This window comes from Paramormyrops kingsleyae, chromosome 12, assembly GCF_048594095.1.
Source record: "Paramormyrops kingsleyae isolate MSU_618 chromosome 12, PKINGS_0.4, whole genome shotgun sequence".
Classification (NCBI taxonomy): domain Eukaryota; kingdom Metazoa; phylum Chordata; class Actinopteri; order Osteoglossiformes; family Mormyridae; genus Paramormyrops; species Paramormyrops kingsleyae.
In genome coordinates this window covers 10953244-10973066 of record NC_132808.1, presented here as the reverse complement: position 1 = coordinate 10973066, position 19823 = coordinate 10953244, and the positions used below count along the sequence as shown (strand labels likewise).

At 42.0% G+C, this 19823-nt stretch overlaps 1 protein-coding gene and 1 long non-coding RNA gene across 2 annotated transcripts; one reads left to right on the top strand and one right to left on the bottom strand.

Annotated features, from left to right (window-relative positions):
* Window positions 1-837: 837 nt before the first annotated feature.
* On the bottom strand, window positions 838-2808 carry LOC140593634 (unconventional myosin-IXb-like). Its single transcript, XM_072718674.1, has 6 exons — window positions 2132-2808; window positions 1892-2021; window positions 1663-1791; window positions 1463-1568; window positions 1205-1336; window positions 838-1079 (listed from the first exon to the last, which is right to left on the bottom strand). Exons 1-6 carry the CDS (start codon window positions 2240-2242, stop codon window positions 926-928), a joined length of 762 nt encoding a protein of 253 aa, XP_072574775.1. The 5' UTR covers window positions 2243-2808; the 3' UTR covers window positions 838-925.
* LOC140593635 (uncharacterized) lies at window positions 2365-16118 on the top strand. Its single transcript, XR_011994052.1, has 5 exons — window positions 2365-3198; window positions 3909-4124; window positions 15276-15350; window positions 15584-15673; window positions 15954-16118. It is a non-coding gene; the product is annotated as an uncharacterized lncRNA (long non-coding RNA).
* The last annotated feature ends 3705 nt before the right edge of the window (window positions 16119-19823 follow it).

Sequence of the window (19823 nt, the reverse complement as noted above, 5' to 3'; positions counted from 1 at the left end):
TTTTTTGGAAACAGGAAAAAAGGCAAGGGTACGGATCTGAGTGACTTTGACAACCAATTCTGCAAAAAAAGGTTTGATTTGAACAACCATGTTATAAGGTTACCCATATTCAATTTTAATTATTTAATCTCAATAATTTGTCACTTTATATTACATTCTACGGTGGTCCAGATGGGTCACACAATGCCAAAGCCACAACACGAATACAAAACCCACAACGGAAGTGCAGCGGCCATCTATATTATTGGTCTAGGATTCCCGGTACTGTTGCTGCTAATGTTTGATTTGAGCACAAAATTGGAAATGGAAAAACTAGTCATTATCTATTTTCTTATATTGGTTGACATTTATTTCACCTTTATTACATCATACATGTACATCATATGACGCATTATGGATGTTTATAATTATAAATGGTGTGTTTACATATGAAGTTAATAAATTTGATTTACTGGAAACTGTCAAGATCCCTTATCATTCTTCCTGTTATTACCAATGTCTATGTTATTTCTATGTTCTGGTCAGCCTGCTTTAATGCAACTCAATTCTCACAATTTTGTGGTCGCAAAGAGGCTCTGCAGAGCATGGAAAACGTGCTAATCGTGGCTTCCCAATAAATTATGCCAACACCAGAGAGAGGGCGTAGTTAATAAGACTGTCTGTTCACCCTGTTATAGTGAATTTGGATATTTTTCTGGAAACGCATCTAATGTGCCAACTCATTTTACACAACATCGTTCAAATGTGTGCTTTTGAAAAAATCAGACCGGACTAAAAAAGTAACAAAAGTTTAAGTAATGTTTATTATGTGAATTATTATATACAAACTCTATTATATTATACATTATACACACAAACTATTACATTATTATTATATTATATTATATTATTTACAAAGGTCTCATTATGTTCTGGACTGGGTGACTTAATGTTGGATAGTGTCCAGGTCATTCTGTCCCTGTGCACGGTATAACCGGCAGGGCGTCAGGGAAATACAGTTTGCCATAATTTCATTTTCCTCCCCCTCATTCAGCTCCTCATAGCGTCTCTTCTGCTCGTTTAAAATGAGCTCCAGACACCTGCGTAGACGGTGCACATAGAAAGACAGTTATGTGGTGGGGGTTCGACGCAGCCTACAGCCTTTTGGGGGAACAAGCCCAGAAGCCTTGGTGGCCTGTGCCTGAAGGGTAAGCGAGGTACTCACATCGTGATTTTGCTCATGTCCTTCATAATGTCAAGCGGGTTTGTGGTGTTAGGAGGGCGAAGGATGGAGGGGGCAAAGACTATGGCCAGCGAATGGGTGGACATGCGATTATGGCCTTCCTCACTGGCCACCCTGAGAAGGAGAAGATTGTCAGAGGTCAGGGAAGGCAGAGGTGGAGTCCAGCTTTACAATTCAATTCAATACAATACAATTCATTGTGAAGGATATCTGGGAAGTGAGCAAGGGATGCCATCCCACCTGACTAAGTGGAAGAAGAGTCTCTCCAGCATGTCGATGCTGGCTGGAGGGAGCATGTCCAGCACCTGGGAGATTCTCCCCAGTTGTTCTGACTTTTCTGGTGGCTCTGCGGTGGGGGTGGAGATATGTTTCATTTCATCATTTGGTACTGGATAGGAGAACTGACCTCCCTGCCCCATCCAGAAGCAGTCAGGCCTTACCCATGGCATGCAGGAAGCCACTGTACTGGCTGAAGGTTGTCAATGGTTCAGGCAGGTTCCGGAGCCATTCACTGACCAGGCCAGTGACACAATGGATGGGGTAGTCCTCCAGACATACCGCCATTGGGTCTGGATGGTGCACAGAACCAGCATTGTTATGGATCCAGAAATGAGCAGCCCAGCTCTGAGAGGGCCTTTCCAGAAGGGGAAGCAGTGCCGGCTGACTCACCTTTCTCCAGCTGCTGGCGCAGCTCCCTCATGCCCTTGACGCTACCAGGCTTGCGGTAAATGCCCTCAGTTTGGAGGCCATGCAGCTCTATGTGCTCTAGTAGCCGGTGAATGCTCTCCTTCTCCATGGGCTGCAATACACAAAGATGCGAGTGCAATCATATGTGTGAAACGTGTGACTCATATGCACGCATAACTGCTAGGTAACGTCTCCCTGCAGATCACAATAAAGACGGTTTACCTTTTTCCCCTGGTCTGACAACTGGACATCTTTACGAGGACGCTTCTTCAGAAGCTTCCTAAAAAAACGGCACTTGGTTGCAAAACGACAAGAGGATGCTGACAAACCCATGATAGAACAAGAACAAACCACTAGTGATAACTGTTCAGAGCTGCACAAGATTTAAATGTAAAAAAAAAAAAAAATGTACTGCGTTCTAGAACCCCTAACCGGCTTGTCATTGGTTGTACTCAAGCACAAGGTCATTTGCTGATTGGTCGAAGAAAATGCAAATGTCCACAGTATATCTTGATATATCGCAACTGGTTTGGGTGTTTTATGCGTTTTATTTCGGGATGGTTCAATCATTAGTGCTATTTTCAAATGGGGGGCGGGGGCGCCAGCCAAAGGATAAAGAGAAGGTGAAAAATTCTGGAATATCGCTCCAAATACTCATTTTGTCTTCTTTATTAAACCATACATGTATATGATATGGCTCATTATAGATGTGTATCATTTTAAATGGTGTGTTTACATATGAAGTTAATATGTTTGATTTATTGGAAACCGTCAAGATCACTTGTCCTTCTTCCTGTTATCAATTTCTATGTTATTTCTATGTTCTGGTCAGCCTGCTTTAATGCAACTGAATTGTCAATCGCACAGAGCAGGGCTGCCCAAACAGTCGGTCGCGATCGCAGATTAATTCTCAATTGCTCCGTGCACGTGCGCGCGCCCGCCCTTTTTTCAGTGTGCAGCTAATCGTGTACTGTAAACATTTAGCACGCAAACATGTGAGAAGCCAAACGATCAAAAACGTATCATTTCATTCAGAGTGGGTAGAGGATACTTTTTTTGTTTACTCAAATTCGAAGTCCATATGTCTTAAATGCAACGCGAGCCTGGCTTTACCAAAGAAGGGCAGTTTGGAGCGGCGTTTCAAAACGGTGCACAAAAGCTAGGAGACCGAGTTCCCCGCTAAAACAGCCACAAGCAGCCGATAAGTGCCAGAACTGAAAAGTCAGTCAGCAGCACGGCAGTCAGTTTTTACCCAGCTGCATCTTCCCAGTGCCAGTGTTCCCGCTAAGGTAGAAAAATATATTTATTCATTATATTTATATTTATTGGAGTTACCAAATTGCCCATAGGCGTGAATGGTGTGTGACTGTGCCCTGTGATGGGCTGCCCACCGTCCTGGGTCGTTCCCCGCCTCGTGCCCGTAGCTTCCGCGATAGACTCCGGACCCCCCGCTACCCAGAAGGATGGATGGATATTATTTAGCATAGAGAATGTAATCATTAGGACTCTATTAAGAAGCTGATGTAGACCTTCAGAGAATGCAGACCATGCAATTACTGTTATGAATGCAGACCATGCACAATGTTATGAAAAACAAGTATGAATTAGCACCTGTTAGAAGAATCTGTTACCTATTTTATATTATTTGTATTGTATATTATTTATGTTAGCCTTTGATGTATGAATTTGTACTTTATTAGTGCTACAGCTTATCACTATACTGTATATGTTGAAGGACAAATATATTATTAACCCTGTAGCCAGACAATGCACAACAAGCTGAAGCTGCCAAGGTTTGCTACTGAAGGGAGGGATTCGCCTGAGTTCACCAAAAGTAAAAGGGACCAAACCGTAAAAGAGATGATTGGCAAACTTGTCACCTAGGGGTGTGACCAAGGGAGAAAACAATGATGGTGAATGGTTGAAGAAATGATGGTGCTTAAATGATAAGAAAATGTATAAACATTAGTGTAAAACAGTATTGCACACACTCCTGCAGGGTGTCCAGCCTTGGCTGTAACCCCGCTGTTGCAATAAAGACTTAATCTGAAGATCAACACAAGCGGTTCCTGACTCCTGATTGGTGGGGGAAGAAAAAAAACACAACATAATTTGACCTCAATAACAGGATCAGAGAAGAGACCCTGGGAGGCGACCAGCTGGCAGAGGATCCGGAGCATACCTGTCTGCCCTGAAGGGGGCGCCCTAAGGATAGGTAAGAAAGGGTTTTCATTATTGCCTGAAAAGATAGGGAACTAGAACAGGGAAAAGGAGATGGGTGTGTCTCACAGGACGCCAGGCAGGACCTCCTGGTAAGGGGACTTGCTGACTGGGGGAGGAGAAAACCACTTGGGTAGAATTCAGTGGGCCCAGTGTGTGTGTGTGGTGTGAGAGAAATCCCCAACGGAAGGGTCACGTGTGAATATTGCCCCAGAGATAACACTGTAGACGAGGGGACAGTTTAATCTGAGGGTTTGGGAGAGAAGAAGGTCTGCTGGAGCAGACTGGTTGTGTTATATAAAATACTGTAGGAGGAAAAGGTCCCAGAGCGCGTTTAGTTTAATGGGGAAAATTTATGAGCCAGTGGAGAAAGCGGGCAGACATGGTTTTGGGCCAAGACAGAGGAAGAGTGCGTACAATTAGCAGATAAGTTGAGCGTTAAATGTGCATAAATAGTTGTTTCAGTAATAAAAATTGTATGGAGTCTAAATTGGTAGGAGGTGAATTGATAGGGACGCAGAAAGAAGTATTCGCAAGCTTTTTTTTAAACTTTATTAAAGTTTAACATAGATTTTTTTTCAGTACATTAGCAGTCAAATGTCCAACAAAAATACAAGAATATATCTCTGGGCAGTCTGCGATCTACACATCAATATACATACAGGCCAGTCTGTGCACATCATTCCATCCATATAATCATAAAACCAGAATGGGTTGGGTGCTGCCACCTTTAATTGAATAACACTGTCAATCAACTAAGCCTGCCAACTTTCAAAGAGTATACACAATGAAATCAGACCATAGGCTGCTAAACAGGTGGAAATTAGCGGGAGAACATTTTAATTTGAGTCTCAATTCAACCCTATCCTTTGTTAGGTGTCATACATCTGTTGAAAAAAGAAAATTATAGACTGGAAGTCATTTAGTCAAGAAACACTCCGTTCTCAGTAACAATTTTGCAGTTATAAATTCCATGATATACACTTTCTTTACTCTGTTTCCATTGTACTATCGTGGGGGGCTGTGGTTTTAGCTAGGAGATCGTTATCATCTTCTTGGCAATTAAAAGAAAACTCTCAGTAATAAAACCTTATTTTCATGCACTATATTATGTGGTATAATTCCTAGTATGAAATGAGCTGGTTCAAATGGTAATTTTATGTTCAAGCATTTTTTAGAATAGAATAGAATAGAATAGAATAGAATAGAATAGAATAGTTACTTTATTGTCATTCAGAGATACACGGGTTAGTGCACAACAGAACGAAATTGCGTTGCATTATTTTGCTCAACATCAGCCTGGTAGAGTGTGTAATAAATATATATAAAAAGATGTATATATAAATATATAAATAGGAGCAGAAGTACAAGTACCACAATTTAGCAGCAAAAAACACAGTGTACATCACCACAAGACATAGTGCAAGACAGTAGACAGTGCAAGACACAGTGCAAGTTCTTGAAAAGTGACATGTGCATGGATGGAGAGACACGGAGTGTGGGGGAGAGGTGTGTAGGGGAGGGGCTGTTATGAGTTCAGGAGTCTGATGGCTTGAGGAATGAAACTGTTGCAGAATCTGGCTGTTCTGGTCTTAATACTGCAAAGCCTCTTCCCCGAAGGCAGCAGGGAGAACAGACCGTGGTGCGGGTGGGTGGAATCCCCGATGATGTCACGGGCTCTCCTCAGACAGCGTTTAAGTGCAATGTCCTGGATGGATGGAAGAGAAGTCCCGATGATCCTCTCTGCAGTCCTCACCACTCTCTGCAGCAATTTTCTGTCTGAGGCTTTTGAGCTGCCAAACCAGATGGAGATACAGCTGGTTAGCACGCTCTCTATGGTGCCTCGGTAGAAAGTGGTGAGTATGGGAGAGGAAAGGTGTTCTCTCTTCATCCTGCGCAGGAAATGCAACCTCTGCTGAGCCCGTTTTACCTGAGAAGTTGTATTTGGTGACCAGTCCAGGTTTCCAGTCATCTGCACACCCAGAAATTTTATGCTGCTGACCACCTCCACGACATTGTTGTCAATGACGAGTGGTGAATGACTGGGCTGTTTTCTCCTGAAGTCGATGATCATCTCCTTTTAATCTTTTCCTGTATATTTTGCCAGTACTCTGACAGTTTTGGACAATCCAAAAAATGTAGGTGTGGTCTCCTACCAGGTCACAACCCCTCCAACATTGATTAGAGGTGTTGCCAAACATAGAGATGAGAAGAGGAGTCTTAAAGTATCTCATTTTAACTTTCCTATCAGATTCCCTCCATGTAGGACTGTTTGTTATTCTGTGTCCTTCTTTACATGAATGAGTCCAGTCTTGCTCTTTAATGATAGTATTCATCTCTAGTTCCCATTTCTCATTGATATCAATACTATTGTTCTCTGACTCTTTTTGTAATATTTTATAAATATATGATGAAATGTTCATTTTAACCAATCCTTTAATTGTTAATATAAACAAGTTCTCCATATTGGTTGGCTATATGTATCTAAAAAAATGCCACATTTGTTTCTAAGTTGTTCAAAGGACATTAGATCTCCTCCATCAAACAACTGATCCAACTGCTTAAACCCTTTTCTTCCCATGTCTTAAACCCTGTATCCAATTTAGATGGTAGAAAATCAACATTATGTGCAATTTTCATTGCTCTTGATATTGATGAAGGGAGTCCCAGCCTCTCTCTCATTTTTCAGAGCGTTTCTCATCCAAATGTTATTGATTTTATTTACTTTCCATGTTTTTGATTAAAAAAATTGCTATGTCCAGAGGCAAATTTGGGCAGTTACTCTGCTCCATTCCCACCCACTGAGCCTCCCTACCCTGGCTTATCCATGCCACTACTGATCTAAGTTGGGCTGCCAAGTAATACATTTTTAATTTAGGTAAGTGCAGACCCCCATTCTCTTTTGAGTTTAACAGTCTCTTCAGTTTAATCCTGGGTCTTTAATTTTGCCAGATATATTTGGATAACCATTTATCGAGCATTTTGAATGTGGATATGGGGACCTCTATGGGCAGGGAGTGGAACATCAAGAGAAGCCTAGGTAGTATGTTCATTCTAATACTCTGCACTCTCCCTAATAAGGATAGAGGGAGGATTTCCCATCTTTGGAGATCATTCTTTATTTCACATAGAAATTTACCATAATCAGATTTGTATAAGTGTGATATATCAGGATCCCTAGGTAGTATGTTCATTCTAATACTCTGCACTCTCCCTAATAAGGATAGAGGGAGGATTTCCCATCTTTGGAGATCATTCTTTATTTCACATAGAAATTTACCATAATCAGATTTGTATAAGTGTGATATATCAGGATCCCTAGGTAGTATGTTCATTCTAATACTCTGCACTCTCCCTAATAAGGATAGAGGGAGGATTTCCCATCTTTGGAGATCATTCTTTATTTCACATAGTAATTTACCATAATCAGATTTGTATAAGTGTGATATATCAGGATCCCTAGGTATCTAAAGCCATAACTGGGGAATCGAAATGTAATATTCGCGAGCTTTGATGCAAAAACATTCTCTCTAGTATAAGTGTGGGTAGGTTACTGTAAAATTTGGACAAATCTTAACCTTAAAGCACCGGTAAGGTGTTGTGATCGGGGAGTACAGTATATGATTAAGCATGCAAGGGAAGAAGTAGATTATTAGTGAAACTTTTGACCGGGCTGGAGATCTGAGGAGTCATACATAGATGTATGGCACAGCAGATATTTTTGTCTGCTTTTCAGGTGATTCACGCGACATATTTTCCGATGCGCTCACTGTCCGCTGGTGGGAGTGTGCTCACCTGTGTATACGCACACATGTCTGTGCACACGCATCGGGGCGAAACTCCGCTATGCGCGATACAGAGCGCAGAGGAGAATTGTAAACACGTAGAATTGTAAACCATGTAGAGACAAAAATGACAAGCTGTTGTGTAAATAAGATAAATAACATAATGCTATTTAGTTTGTTTAATAAAAGGACAATGTATAGACCTGTTCTATAGGAAAGGTAACCTTAAATGACTTCTGTTGTGATCTGGAGCTATATAGAAAATAGAATTAAATAAAATTAACTTGACCTTCAAGGGGGGGGCGGGATGTGCCGTTGGGGGGGGGGGGGCGCCCCCTAATATAATGGTTGGGGAAACACTGCATTGTGTGAGAGAGCAGGAGCACATAAAACATAGAAAATCAAAGTTAGCTTTTGCCCAGGAGAGGGAGTGAGTAGTAAACAAATAAATAATCTAGGGATGTGGCGGCGGGTGAGGAGATGGAGACTCTGATAAAGTATCATAAGGCTAATAAGAAGACAGAAAGGCGTAACGAGAAAAGGAGTGAGGACCTGGAGGGTCTGAGGTTAAGGCAAAGGGAGAGGCCTGGAGAAGAGAGCAGAAAGCGATGAGAAAGGTGATGAGTGAGAAGCAGGGGGGAGTCAAAGGTAAACAGAGCAGGAGGAGTTACGACCTCCGCAGTATCAGGGACAGTACAGTGGTACTTCGGTTCTCGAACTCACTAGAACTCAAACTTCTTGAAAGTCGAACAAACCAGTTTGACCTAGAACTCGATCTGAATATCAGAAGTCGAACCGTGAACGCTGACCTAATATAAATTGTACGCGCCAGGAAATGAGTCATACTACAATGCAATTCTTACTTGAATGCCTTCTTCACAGGCTGGACGATTAACCAAATAAAGCAGCGCAATATTACAGCAACCAACAATAAACAAACCACTAACTTACGTGTACTATTAGAGCATTTATGTCATTTATTTAAACTTTATTTTACCAGGTAAATTAACTCAGTTAACTGCTCCTCAGACTCCCAGTTCTGGCAGACGGGGCTGGAAAATGGATGAATGTATTTGAGGAGGAAACTATAGGACGACTCCTAGCGATGGGGGACATAAAGGCGGTTCAGGCATGTGTCCTGGTGGGGGGGGGGCATTCAGATTCGGAGGACGGGAATAGTTGGAGAATGGAACAACATACCAGACGTGGAGCCCCACTTAGCTGTGCCTTTTAATCAGCCCACGCTGGATCTGGGAGAAATGATGGGGCGAGCAAAGCAGGTGGTTTGGGTGCCGACGGAAGGCGAAGGAGTGCAGGCAGCGGCGGGAGAAGAGTTGGTAAGGAGTCAGTGGAGTGCAGAGAGTGCAGGAGATTCAGAGGTTTGTGGCTGTGAAGCATGATAGGAGTGCAGTGTGAAGGGAAATAAAGTGCAGAGGAATGTTGGCAGGAGATGGAAAGGGAAGTGCCTGAGGAGGTGTGGACCATCCGTGATATGGATGTAGGCCTAGTAAAGACAGGTAACCTGGGTATAAGGAAGACGATAGAAGGGTTACCCCTTCTCCATCTGCTATGTCTCCAACGGACCTGAGGTCACAGCGCCATCTATTGGTAAGGTGTATAAACAACTAAGGGCTGTACATAACACATGGCTTTTAGCAAAGCTTTCTGTCACCGTCCCTGTAGTTATTTGGTTTCCTTGCCTTGATGTATTTGACGTCAGCTTAATACGACCCATTGATCCCTATGAAGTATGTGGCCAATGACCTCCCTATCACGGACCACTCTGGGGACCCCCCTTCAACATCTCAACATCCACATCCCTCCGGGGAAATCACACTGATAGGACACGCCTGTTCGGGGAAGCCCGGTCCATCAAGGTCCGTGATGACACTGGTGGTTCCGCGTTGGAACCACGCCCCGCCCATCTGTTTTCAATCTTCCCCTTGTCAGTCTCCTATTTCTGGGTGAGCCAGACGCGAGATCTTCATGGTTTATCCAGTGTGTAAGCGTGTTTCCCCTCCTTGTGTTCCTGTCCTCCTGTGTACCGATCTCTGCTTCGCCTCCTAGGCTCTGAGTCATGCCTAGACCACCAGCTACATGGATGGATGGATGGACTTAAGCTTATATTTGAAATATAAACATCACAACGGTTCTCAGGCAAGAGTTGGACATATTTATTTTTCAACCTGGAGTTGTCTGGCTTTAAACGATTACCTTCACATTGAAGCAGAGGTACTTGTTTTTGGCAAAAGCAAGAAATATACACTCTGTACTCTGGTCTTACTCCCTGCGCACATTGATGGCACAGAAAGACAGTCACTACAGTCACCTATTCTCCCAGACTGCATTTCTCATTTAAGTGCTGATACTGCAGAAGAAGACAGATCATTTGCTTGCTTGCTTCCTCTACTTGACAAATAATAAGACAAATAATATTCAATCTGATTTTTTTTAATCTTTCCTGCTCAACTCGAAGAGGTTGTCTCTTAAGGCCTTTATTGTTTGTACTGAGTGTTTTACTGTAAGAGAAAACAAGGAGCCATGTTTTACTGTAATGTATAAATACATGATAGATAAATGAATCACAAATGCAAACAGTGTAATTCAGTGGACTTTTTTTTTTGTCCACAGAGTGCAATATCTACTGTATTACCCACCCAAAAAAAATAAAAAAATACGATCAACTACACCAACAAAAAATACAAGTCCTGTTTATCAATGGCTCAGAACGTAGAACTGCTGGACTGATCTAATCCATTCTGTCCTCAGCATTTGGCTATAGATTTTCGTCAACATCACATCAGATGTTGTCCTCTGCCATACACCCAGGAAAGAATCTCTTAGAGTGTCTTATCCAGCCCTGGATGTCCTCTGCAGTTATGTCCATACACCCAGCCACCATTGCCTCTAGTTATGACATATGGTCATGTGGGCGGTGGTCATACACTTTCCATCTTCATGCAGAAAACAATTCCTAAATTGGGTTAAGGAAAGGTGAGTAGGGTGGCAGGAATAATGGCATCATCCTGGGGTGGTCTGTAAACCATGCAGTGACCTGTCGAGAGGTGAAAGGCCACACTGTCCCATACAATCGCATATGTTGGTAAATTTTGCCTTTCTTGATCTCTTGGGGCAGTAAGTTTTTCCCACAGTTCATCAAGAAAAGTAACCAGGAGGGCTGTGTTGTATGGGCCAATTACAGCCCTGTGCAGGTGCGGTCCTTCTGCAGATACTGCTGCACACATAGTGATGTTAGCGCCCCTCTGGCCTGGAGCATCAATGGTGGCTCTCCTTCCTATCACATTTCTTCCACGGCGGCGGGAGTTCAATCCCAGGGGCTGCCACCATTGTTCCCCTGAGCAAGGCCCTTGACCCCAACTTGCTCCAGGGGGACTGTAGTTACAGTACTTCACTGTGAGTCGCTTTGGATAAAAGTGCCTGCTAAATGAATAAATGTAAATGTTTTACTGTAATATACAGTACAGGCCAAAGGTTTGGACACACCTTCTCATTCAATGTGTTGTCTTTATTTTTGGTAGATTCTCACTGAAGGCATCAAAACTATGAATGAACACATGTGGAGTTATGTACTTACAATTTTTCCCAATCATTTTCACACTTGTCTCAATACCATGTCCACTTTTTCAAAACACTTAACACAGTGGGCTGTACCAATACACAACTGAGCACACCACTTAACCTTTGGTGCAAAATGCCCTACAACCACCAAAACGTTTCACAATTCACCCAAAAGTGACTCATGCTGCCATAACCATGACAAATGCTGTCAGCCAACAACACTACTGGGGCACTCAATGTTCATTGGGCTAAAAAACACTAACAACTTTCAGCATTGCAAATTACATATATAAAGTGTGGCTGTATCCTCCAGTTTGGCACAAATTACTGTCATGTTGCATTGTAAAAATAAAATAAACAAGAGCTACTTTTGCATATGAAAATTGTAATACCAACCAATTCTGAAATGCTGCAATATATTTAATTAGAAATCATGTAAGTGTTGCTGTTTCTTTTTTGCAGTATGTAAATATTTCATTCCTAGCAGAAAATACCAATCCAAAGATGGCCCCTTTTGCAGGGACGGATTATGGGTTGTGTGGGCCCCTGGGCAAAACGCCAAAAAAAAAAAAAAAAACACCAGCATTGTCTGGGATGGCTAGTTGCTACGTAAATGACTACATGTGTACCGTGTCCAGCTGAACCATGCCAGAATCCACCTGTGTACCATATCCCCTTACAGAACGGAGTGATCAGGGGTGTAGTGGTAAAATAAGAGGTGGGTGAACTACGAATTCTGTGATCACATTTTGTGCATAAACTATACTATGATGTGCATTTAGATCAATTGAGAAGTGGGTAAACTCTAATTCTGAAGTTTCAGAGGTGGGTAAACCGTGTTTACTTGCGTTTAGCCTCCACTACAGCCCTGGGAATGATTACACTGGTCAAACTCTTACACTGCTACACTGGTCTGGGGGCCACTCAGCAGGCAGGTTAACCACCTCCATCCCACCATGCTACCGCTCCCTAGTCAGAGGGCCTTCTGTAAGGCTGTTACAGTAACACGCCCCCCTCCCTTCCCCCCAGAAGCCAGGGGCCCCATGGTAGGGGCCCTTGTAATCAGATGGCCCTCTAAAGGTACACTACACCCTCCTCCCTAGGGCCTCCTAGTAGGGCCCTCATAATCAGAGGGCCCTCTAAAAGCCCCCAAAACCCCCATCCTCCCTAGGACCCCCTGGTAGCCAGAAGCCAGGACCATAATAGGAGGGCCTAAGAGGGCCTTCTAAAAGTAGGCTCCCATGCACCCATTTCCCTTTAAAGTTCCTATAGCAGGGCCGGGGGCCCCCTGAAAGCACCGAACCCCCCCACCACCAGCACCACCACCACAACCACCACAATTCAAGGGCCCTTGGCAGCCAAACGCCCTCCCTCCATGTTTCCATCAGAGGCCCTATAGGGTCAGGGGCCCTTGTAGGCAGAGGATCAAAGAATGTAGGCCCTCCAAAATAGACAAACGAAAATACATTGTTGATAAGCGTTGCAAATTGTTTTGGGATAGGGGCCCCACGGGCCCCCTGCACCCCAAGGGCCCCAGGGCAGCGGCCCCGCTGGCCCGGTCCGTAATCCGTCCCTGCCCTTTTGTACATATGGCAAATTTGCACTAACCAAACAAATTCCTAGATAGGTTCTTAGCTGAAATTTCAGGCTGGTGTGTGTTTTCATTCAGCTTTCCAGCTTCAACCATTGTAAAATGCTTGGGGTGATCTAGGGCAGGGGTCTCCAACTCCAGTCCTGGAGAGCTACTGTCCAGTAGGTTTTTCTATCCTACCTGGCTTCTGATGAGTCACACCTATACTCAAGTAAATACCAGGAACAGGTGTGGCTCATCAGAAGCCAGGTAGGATAGAAAACCTACTGGACAGTAGCTCTCCAGGACCGGACTTGGAGATCTCTGATGTAGGGGGATGGTGGTGGTCTAGTAGTTAGGGATCTGGCTGGGCTCCCATTAGGAACCCCAGAAGATTGTGAGGTCACTCCCAGGAGGTGCCATCATTGTGCCCCTGAGCAAGGCCCTTGACCCCAACTTGCTCCAGGGGGACTGTCTCTGTAGATATAGTACGTCACTGTAAGTCGCTTTGGATAAAAGTGCCTGCTAAATAAATACATGTAAATGTTGTACTGTAATATATGTGTTGCCATACCCACTGTTTTTGCACAGATTACATTGTGTTGCCTTGCAAAAAGGAAAGGGACACTCCATGGCCTCATTCGTATAGATAATGTAGATGGTAACGAAGCAGCAAACAAAAACAAAATTAGGAAATTTCTGCTAAAAGCACAATTATTTGTGTTAGTGCAAGTGCATAGTGTCCTTTGTCTGTGAAAATGCAGCATATTTCAATTGACAGTGCTCTAAATTTCATTAGGTTTTGACCTGAAAGTTAACTGTTTTGAACAGATTATCTAAACGTCTGAAAAATCGGCTGTAGTTGTACAAAGTTTTGCTGGTGGCGAACACTGACTGAGAGAAGTATTCATGAAATTTGGGGGAAGTGGTGATTGAATGCATATTGTGTCAAAGCAATGCAAACGTATACATAGTTTAGCTCACGTGGTTCAATGGTATGGTGCATGGGTTAAGTGTTTTGAAAAAGTGGACATGGTATTGAGACACGCGTTAAAATGACTGGAAAAAACTGTAACAAAAAAAGGTGAAATAACTGAAAACATGTTTTATATTCTAGTTTCTTCAAAATAGCCACCCTTTGCTCTGATTACTGCTTTGCACACTCTTGGCATTCTCTCGATGAGCTTCAAGAGGTAGTCACCTGAAATGGTTTTCCAACAGTCTTGAAGGAGTTCCCAGAGGTGTTTAGTAAAGTAAAGCAGTAATCAGAGCAAAGGGTGGCTATTTTGAAGAAACTAGAATATAAAACATGTTTTCAGTTATTCCACCTTTTTTGTTAAGTACTTAACTCCACATGTGTTCATTCATAGTTTTGATGCCTTCAGTGAGAATCTTCAGTGAGAATGGTCATGAAAATAAAGACAACACATTGAATGAGAAGGTGTGTCCAAACTTTTGGCCTGTACTGTATGTGTTGCCATACCCACTGTTTTTTCACAGATTACATTGTGTTGCCTTGCAAAAAGGAAAGGGACACTTCATGGCCTCATTTGTATAAATGGTAACAAAGCAGCAAACAAAAACAAAAATACGAAATTTCTGCTAAAAACATAATTATTTGTGTTAGTAGAAGTGCATAGTGTCCTTTGTCTGTCAAAATGCAGCATATTTCAATTTACAGTGCTCTAAATTTCATTAGGTTTTGACCTGAAAGTTAACCTGTTTTGAACAGATTATCTAAACATCTGAAAAATCGGCTGTGGTTGTACAAAGTTTTGCTGGTGACGAACACTGACTGCGAGAAGTATTCATGAAATTTGGGGGAAGTGGTGATTGAATGCATATTGTGACAAAGCCATGCAAACATATAAATAGTTTAGCTCACATGGTCCAATGGTATGGTGCATGTGTTAAGTGTTGTGAAAAAGTGGACATGGTATTGAGATATGTATTATAATGACTGAAAAAACTGTAATACTTCATTACGTTTGGTCACTTTAAGTAACAAATACAATAACTGCTTGAGATAAAACAGGTGTCACAATTCATTAATGATGAGTTAACATGAGTTTAGTATGTAACTAAGACTTAGTATGTGTTAATTGATGCATAAGTAATAGCATAATACTATATTATGTGTGTCCTGTCAAGTAAAGTGTTACTAAATATCCGTTATACTTTATCTTCTCTTGTCTTATTTTTTCTCTCTGAGATTCACTGAGTGTAGGTTCAGACCTGCATCACCACCTCCCACTGCCTCCAGTCCAAACAGCAGATTATGATAAAGGTAACCTTAGGGTGGGGCTGAGTCTGCTCTGCTTTTAATTCACTCACTTATTTAGTAGTTTAGCATTTTTAAGGGGACTTGTCTAGGACAGTATGAAGGAAATGGATGAAGAGGCTTGCCTCAGTATTGCTGTTCAGGTACCTATGATGGAGATGTGGTCCAGACTCAGTTTACCATGCATGTGATTCTGTCTTTCCATGTTCCAACAACTGCACGGCTCAAATGGACTGAAGAAATGCAGCCGGAAAACCTTTATGAGTCTCCGGATTCCGTGTCACCTGGAACCTACGTCGCCATGCACAGCCCTGTGAACTGGTCACACGGTACAGAGTACCTAATTAATACCTAATTAAGGCAGTAACATTATTAGACCCGAGTCTTACCCTATGTAGCAGCTCGCTGATGTTTGTTCAGTCCTCATTTTGAAGCAGGAAGTTTGGATGTTCAGCCTTGAAGGTTCTCTATACATATTTAACATTTCATATTAATTGACTCTAAAATTGGAATCCCTTGTACATGCCCTAAAGTTAAATTAATTACTTAATACTAATAGTGCCAATGCATACATTTCCTTCTTCTAATCAGGCATCTCATTTTTCTTAGGTTCCAAGAGGACTGCTGGGAAAGCAAGAAAACACTTTAAGTGTTTATGTTTAAGTGTCTTTAAGTGTTTTAAGTGTTGTGTTTGTGTATTTTGATAGTATAGCACTTTGTTTCAACTGCAGTTGTGTGAAATGTGCCTCAGAAATAAACTGAGCTTGAACTCAATTATTAGTAGTTAGCTTAATATCCACCTTTAAACTCTTCTCACAATCACTAGTTTTCCCATCACTGCAGGATCCACACCGGGACTCTCCACTGGCCACTCCAGAGCCGTCCAAAGATTCCTGTCCTGGCATTCCTGGGATCCTTAGGGTCACTATACTGCTGGAGCTCCCAGCCCCCAGATACTGGGCTCCAAAATGCCTTGATCATCATTAGATCTCTTGACACCATAATCCCTAGTTACAGTGTTTACACCACAGCAAACACCTAATATGACTCAACTGACTAAGTGTGCATTTTTACTATTTCTTCAAAGTCAGTCAATTTTATGTGGTGTTTCCATTATTTTGTCCAGCCCCTATGTATGATGCATTCAACAAAATATTGAAATTATAACCACTGTGTTGGCATAATACACTGCCCAGCCAAATAAAAAGTCGCCATGTGAATTTCATTGCTGACAGCCCTCTGGTGGGGTATGTTAGAACCTGCAGCATCACTAACTGGTCAGTGTGATGTCCTGATTGCACGAGTGGTGTGTCGTCTGAATAGAGGGATTTGGGTGATTGTGAGAGAAGAGGACCGTATTCTTCACCGGGGAGATGAAAGTGGGTTCACTGGTGGCTTATATCGAGGTGGGGAGGGTAGCTACCCATAGCCAGCATAGGGGGACCAGATACAGTGGACCGGTACTGAACTCTGTCAGCTTAGTGTCTCTGAGGTCCATGCTGTTTGGGCGACGTTATATCAGCATGTCACAGTGTTTAGTACCAGTGAGGCAGATCTGGGTAGAACCTGGCTGGCAGTGCATACAATTGACACCAGTGATGCCCAGCCCATAAAAATGTTGGCTTGGCTTGGATCTCAAGCATGCCATTATACAGTGTATTAGGCAAGTGGACCATTGATTTTTTGGAAGCAGGAAAAAAAGGCAAGGGTACGGATCTGAGTGACTTTGACAACCAATTCTGCAAAAAAAACAACCATGTTATAAGGTTACCCATATTCAATTTTAATTATTTAATCTCAATAATTTGTCATTTACAGACAGCTGGGCTGCAGGGGAACTTTTCAAAGAGGTTTCAGAAGGAAGTGAAATGTTGTTATTGCTTGTTATATGATTTTTTTCCATGTTTGATTTGAGCACAAAATTGGAAATGGAAAAACTAGTCATTATCTATTTTCTCTTATTGGTTAATTTATTTATTATACCATACATGTACATGATATGGCGCATTATGGATGTATATAATTATAAATGGTGTGTTTACATATGAAGTTAATAAATTTGATTTATTGGAAAGTGTCAAGATCCCTTGTCATTCTTCCTGTTATTACCAATTTCTATGTTATTTCTACAGTATGTTCTGGTCAGCCTGCTTTGATGCAACTGAATTCTCCCAATTTCGCGATCGCAAAGAGGCTCTGCAGAGCTAATTGTGGCTTCCCGATAAATTACGCCAACACCAGAGAGAGGGCGTAGTTAATAAGACTGTCTGTTCACCCTGTTATAGTGAATTTAGATATTTTTCTGTAAACAAATCTAATGTGCTAACTCATTTTACACAACATCGTTCGAATGTGCGCTTTTTCCATTAAATCAGACCGGGCTAAAAAAGTAATAAAAGTTTAAGTAATGTTTATTATGTGATTTATTATATACAAACTCTATTATATTATACATTATACATACAAACTATTATATTTTTATTTATTTATTTATTTATTTATTTATTTTTTCTTTCTCCTTGCTTTTCTCGTCCGTGTTCAGTTCAGACTCCCTACCGATGGGGGGCGCTGGACCACGAGTGTTGGGTATATATAATCCTGGGCGGGAAATTCATCTTGAATAGATCCTGCACGGCCGCACTGTTGTTTAAACGTATGCTGTTTTTTTTTCCCTCCCAACACAGGTTAGGAAATATCTGGGTTTAATACTCATATATGCCCAATATCAGGTGTAAATACCATTCCTATTTATTTTGTTTTATTAATCTGTACCGAGTTGTTGTTTAAAGCCAGAAATATATCTTTTCCTTCAGGAAATGCTAAACGCTAGTTAGCGGTAACAAGCCATCCGCTTAGTTCTATATAGCATGGTTAGCTGGGCGCGGGAGTTTGTTTTAAGTACAAAAGACCACGATACAATGCAGCCTTTAAATAAATGGGTTTATTCCTTAATAGGAAAACTTATATTTGTGTTTTTGTACGCCTCGTTGATTGTACCATCTGTAGTGTAGGTTTATTTTATCCTTTGTGAATAGGTCAGTGCGAGAAAGAAACGCAGCCCCATTTCGGTCTCTCTCTCTCTCTCTCTCTCTCTCTCTCTCTCTCTCTCTCTATATATATATATATATATATATATATATATATATATATATATATGTATGTATGTATGTATGTATGTATGTATGTATGTATGTATGTATGTATGTATGTATGTATGTATGTATGTATATAAACTCACCTAAAGGATTATTAGGAACACCATTCTAATACGGTGTTTGACCCCCTTTCGCCTTCAGAACTGCCTTAATTCTACGTGGCATTGATTCAACAAGGTGCTGAAAGCATTCTTTAGAAATGTTGGCCCATATTGATAGGATAGCATCTTGCAGTTGATGGAGATTTGTGGGATGCATGAAGCTCCCGTTCCACCACATCCCAAAGATGCTCTATTGGGTTGAGATCTGGTGACTGTGGGGGGCATTTTAGTGCAGTGAACTCATTGTCATGTTCAAGAAACCAATTTGAAATGATTCAAGCTTTGTGACATGGTGCATTATCCTGCTGGAAGTAGCCATCAGAGGATGGGTACATGGTAGTCATAAAGAGATGGACATGGTCAGAAATAATGCTCAGGTAGGCCGTGGCATTTAAACGATGCCCAATTGGCACTAAGGGGCCTAAAGTGTGCCAAGAAAACATCCCCCACACCATTACACCACCACCAGCAGCCTGCACAGTGGTAACAAGGCATGATGGATCCATGTTCTCATTCTGTTTACGCCAAATTCTGACTCTACCATTTGAATGTCTCAACAGAAATCGAGACTCATCAGACCAGGCAACATTTTTCCAGTCTTCAACTGTCCAATTTTGGTGAGCTCGTGCAAATTGTAGCCTCTTTTTCCTATTTGTAGTGGAGATGAGTGGTACCCGGTGGGGTCTTCTGCTGTTGTAGCCCATCCGCCTCAAGGTTGTGCGTGTTGTGGCTTCACAAATGCTTTGCTGCATACCTCGGTTGTAACGAGTGGTTATTTCAGTCAAAGTTGCTCTTCTATCAGCTTGAATCAGTCGGCCCATTCTCCGCTGACCTCTAGCATCAACAAGGCATTTTCGCCCACAGGACTGCCGCATACTGGATGTTTTTCCCTTTGCACACCATTCTTTGTAAACCCTAGAAATGGTTGTGTGTGAAAATCCCAGTAACTGAGCAGATTGTGAAATACTCAGACCGGCCCGTCAGGCACCAACAACCATGCCATGCTCAAAATTGCTTAAATCACCTTTCTTTCCCATTCTCACATTCAGTTTGGAGTTCAGGAGATTGTCTTGACCAGGACCACACCCCTAAATGCATTGATTCAACTGCCATGTGATTGGTTGATTAATTAATTGCATTAATGAGAAATTGAACAGGTGTTCCTAATAATCCTTTAGGTCAGTGTATATACATACACACACACATATATATATGTTTTATCG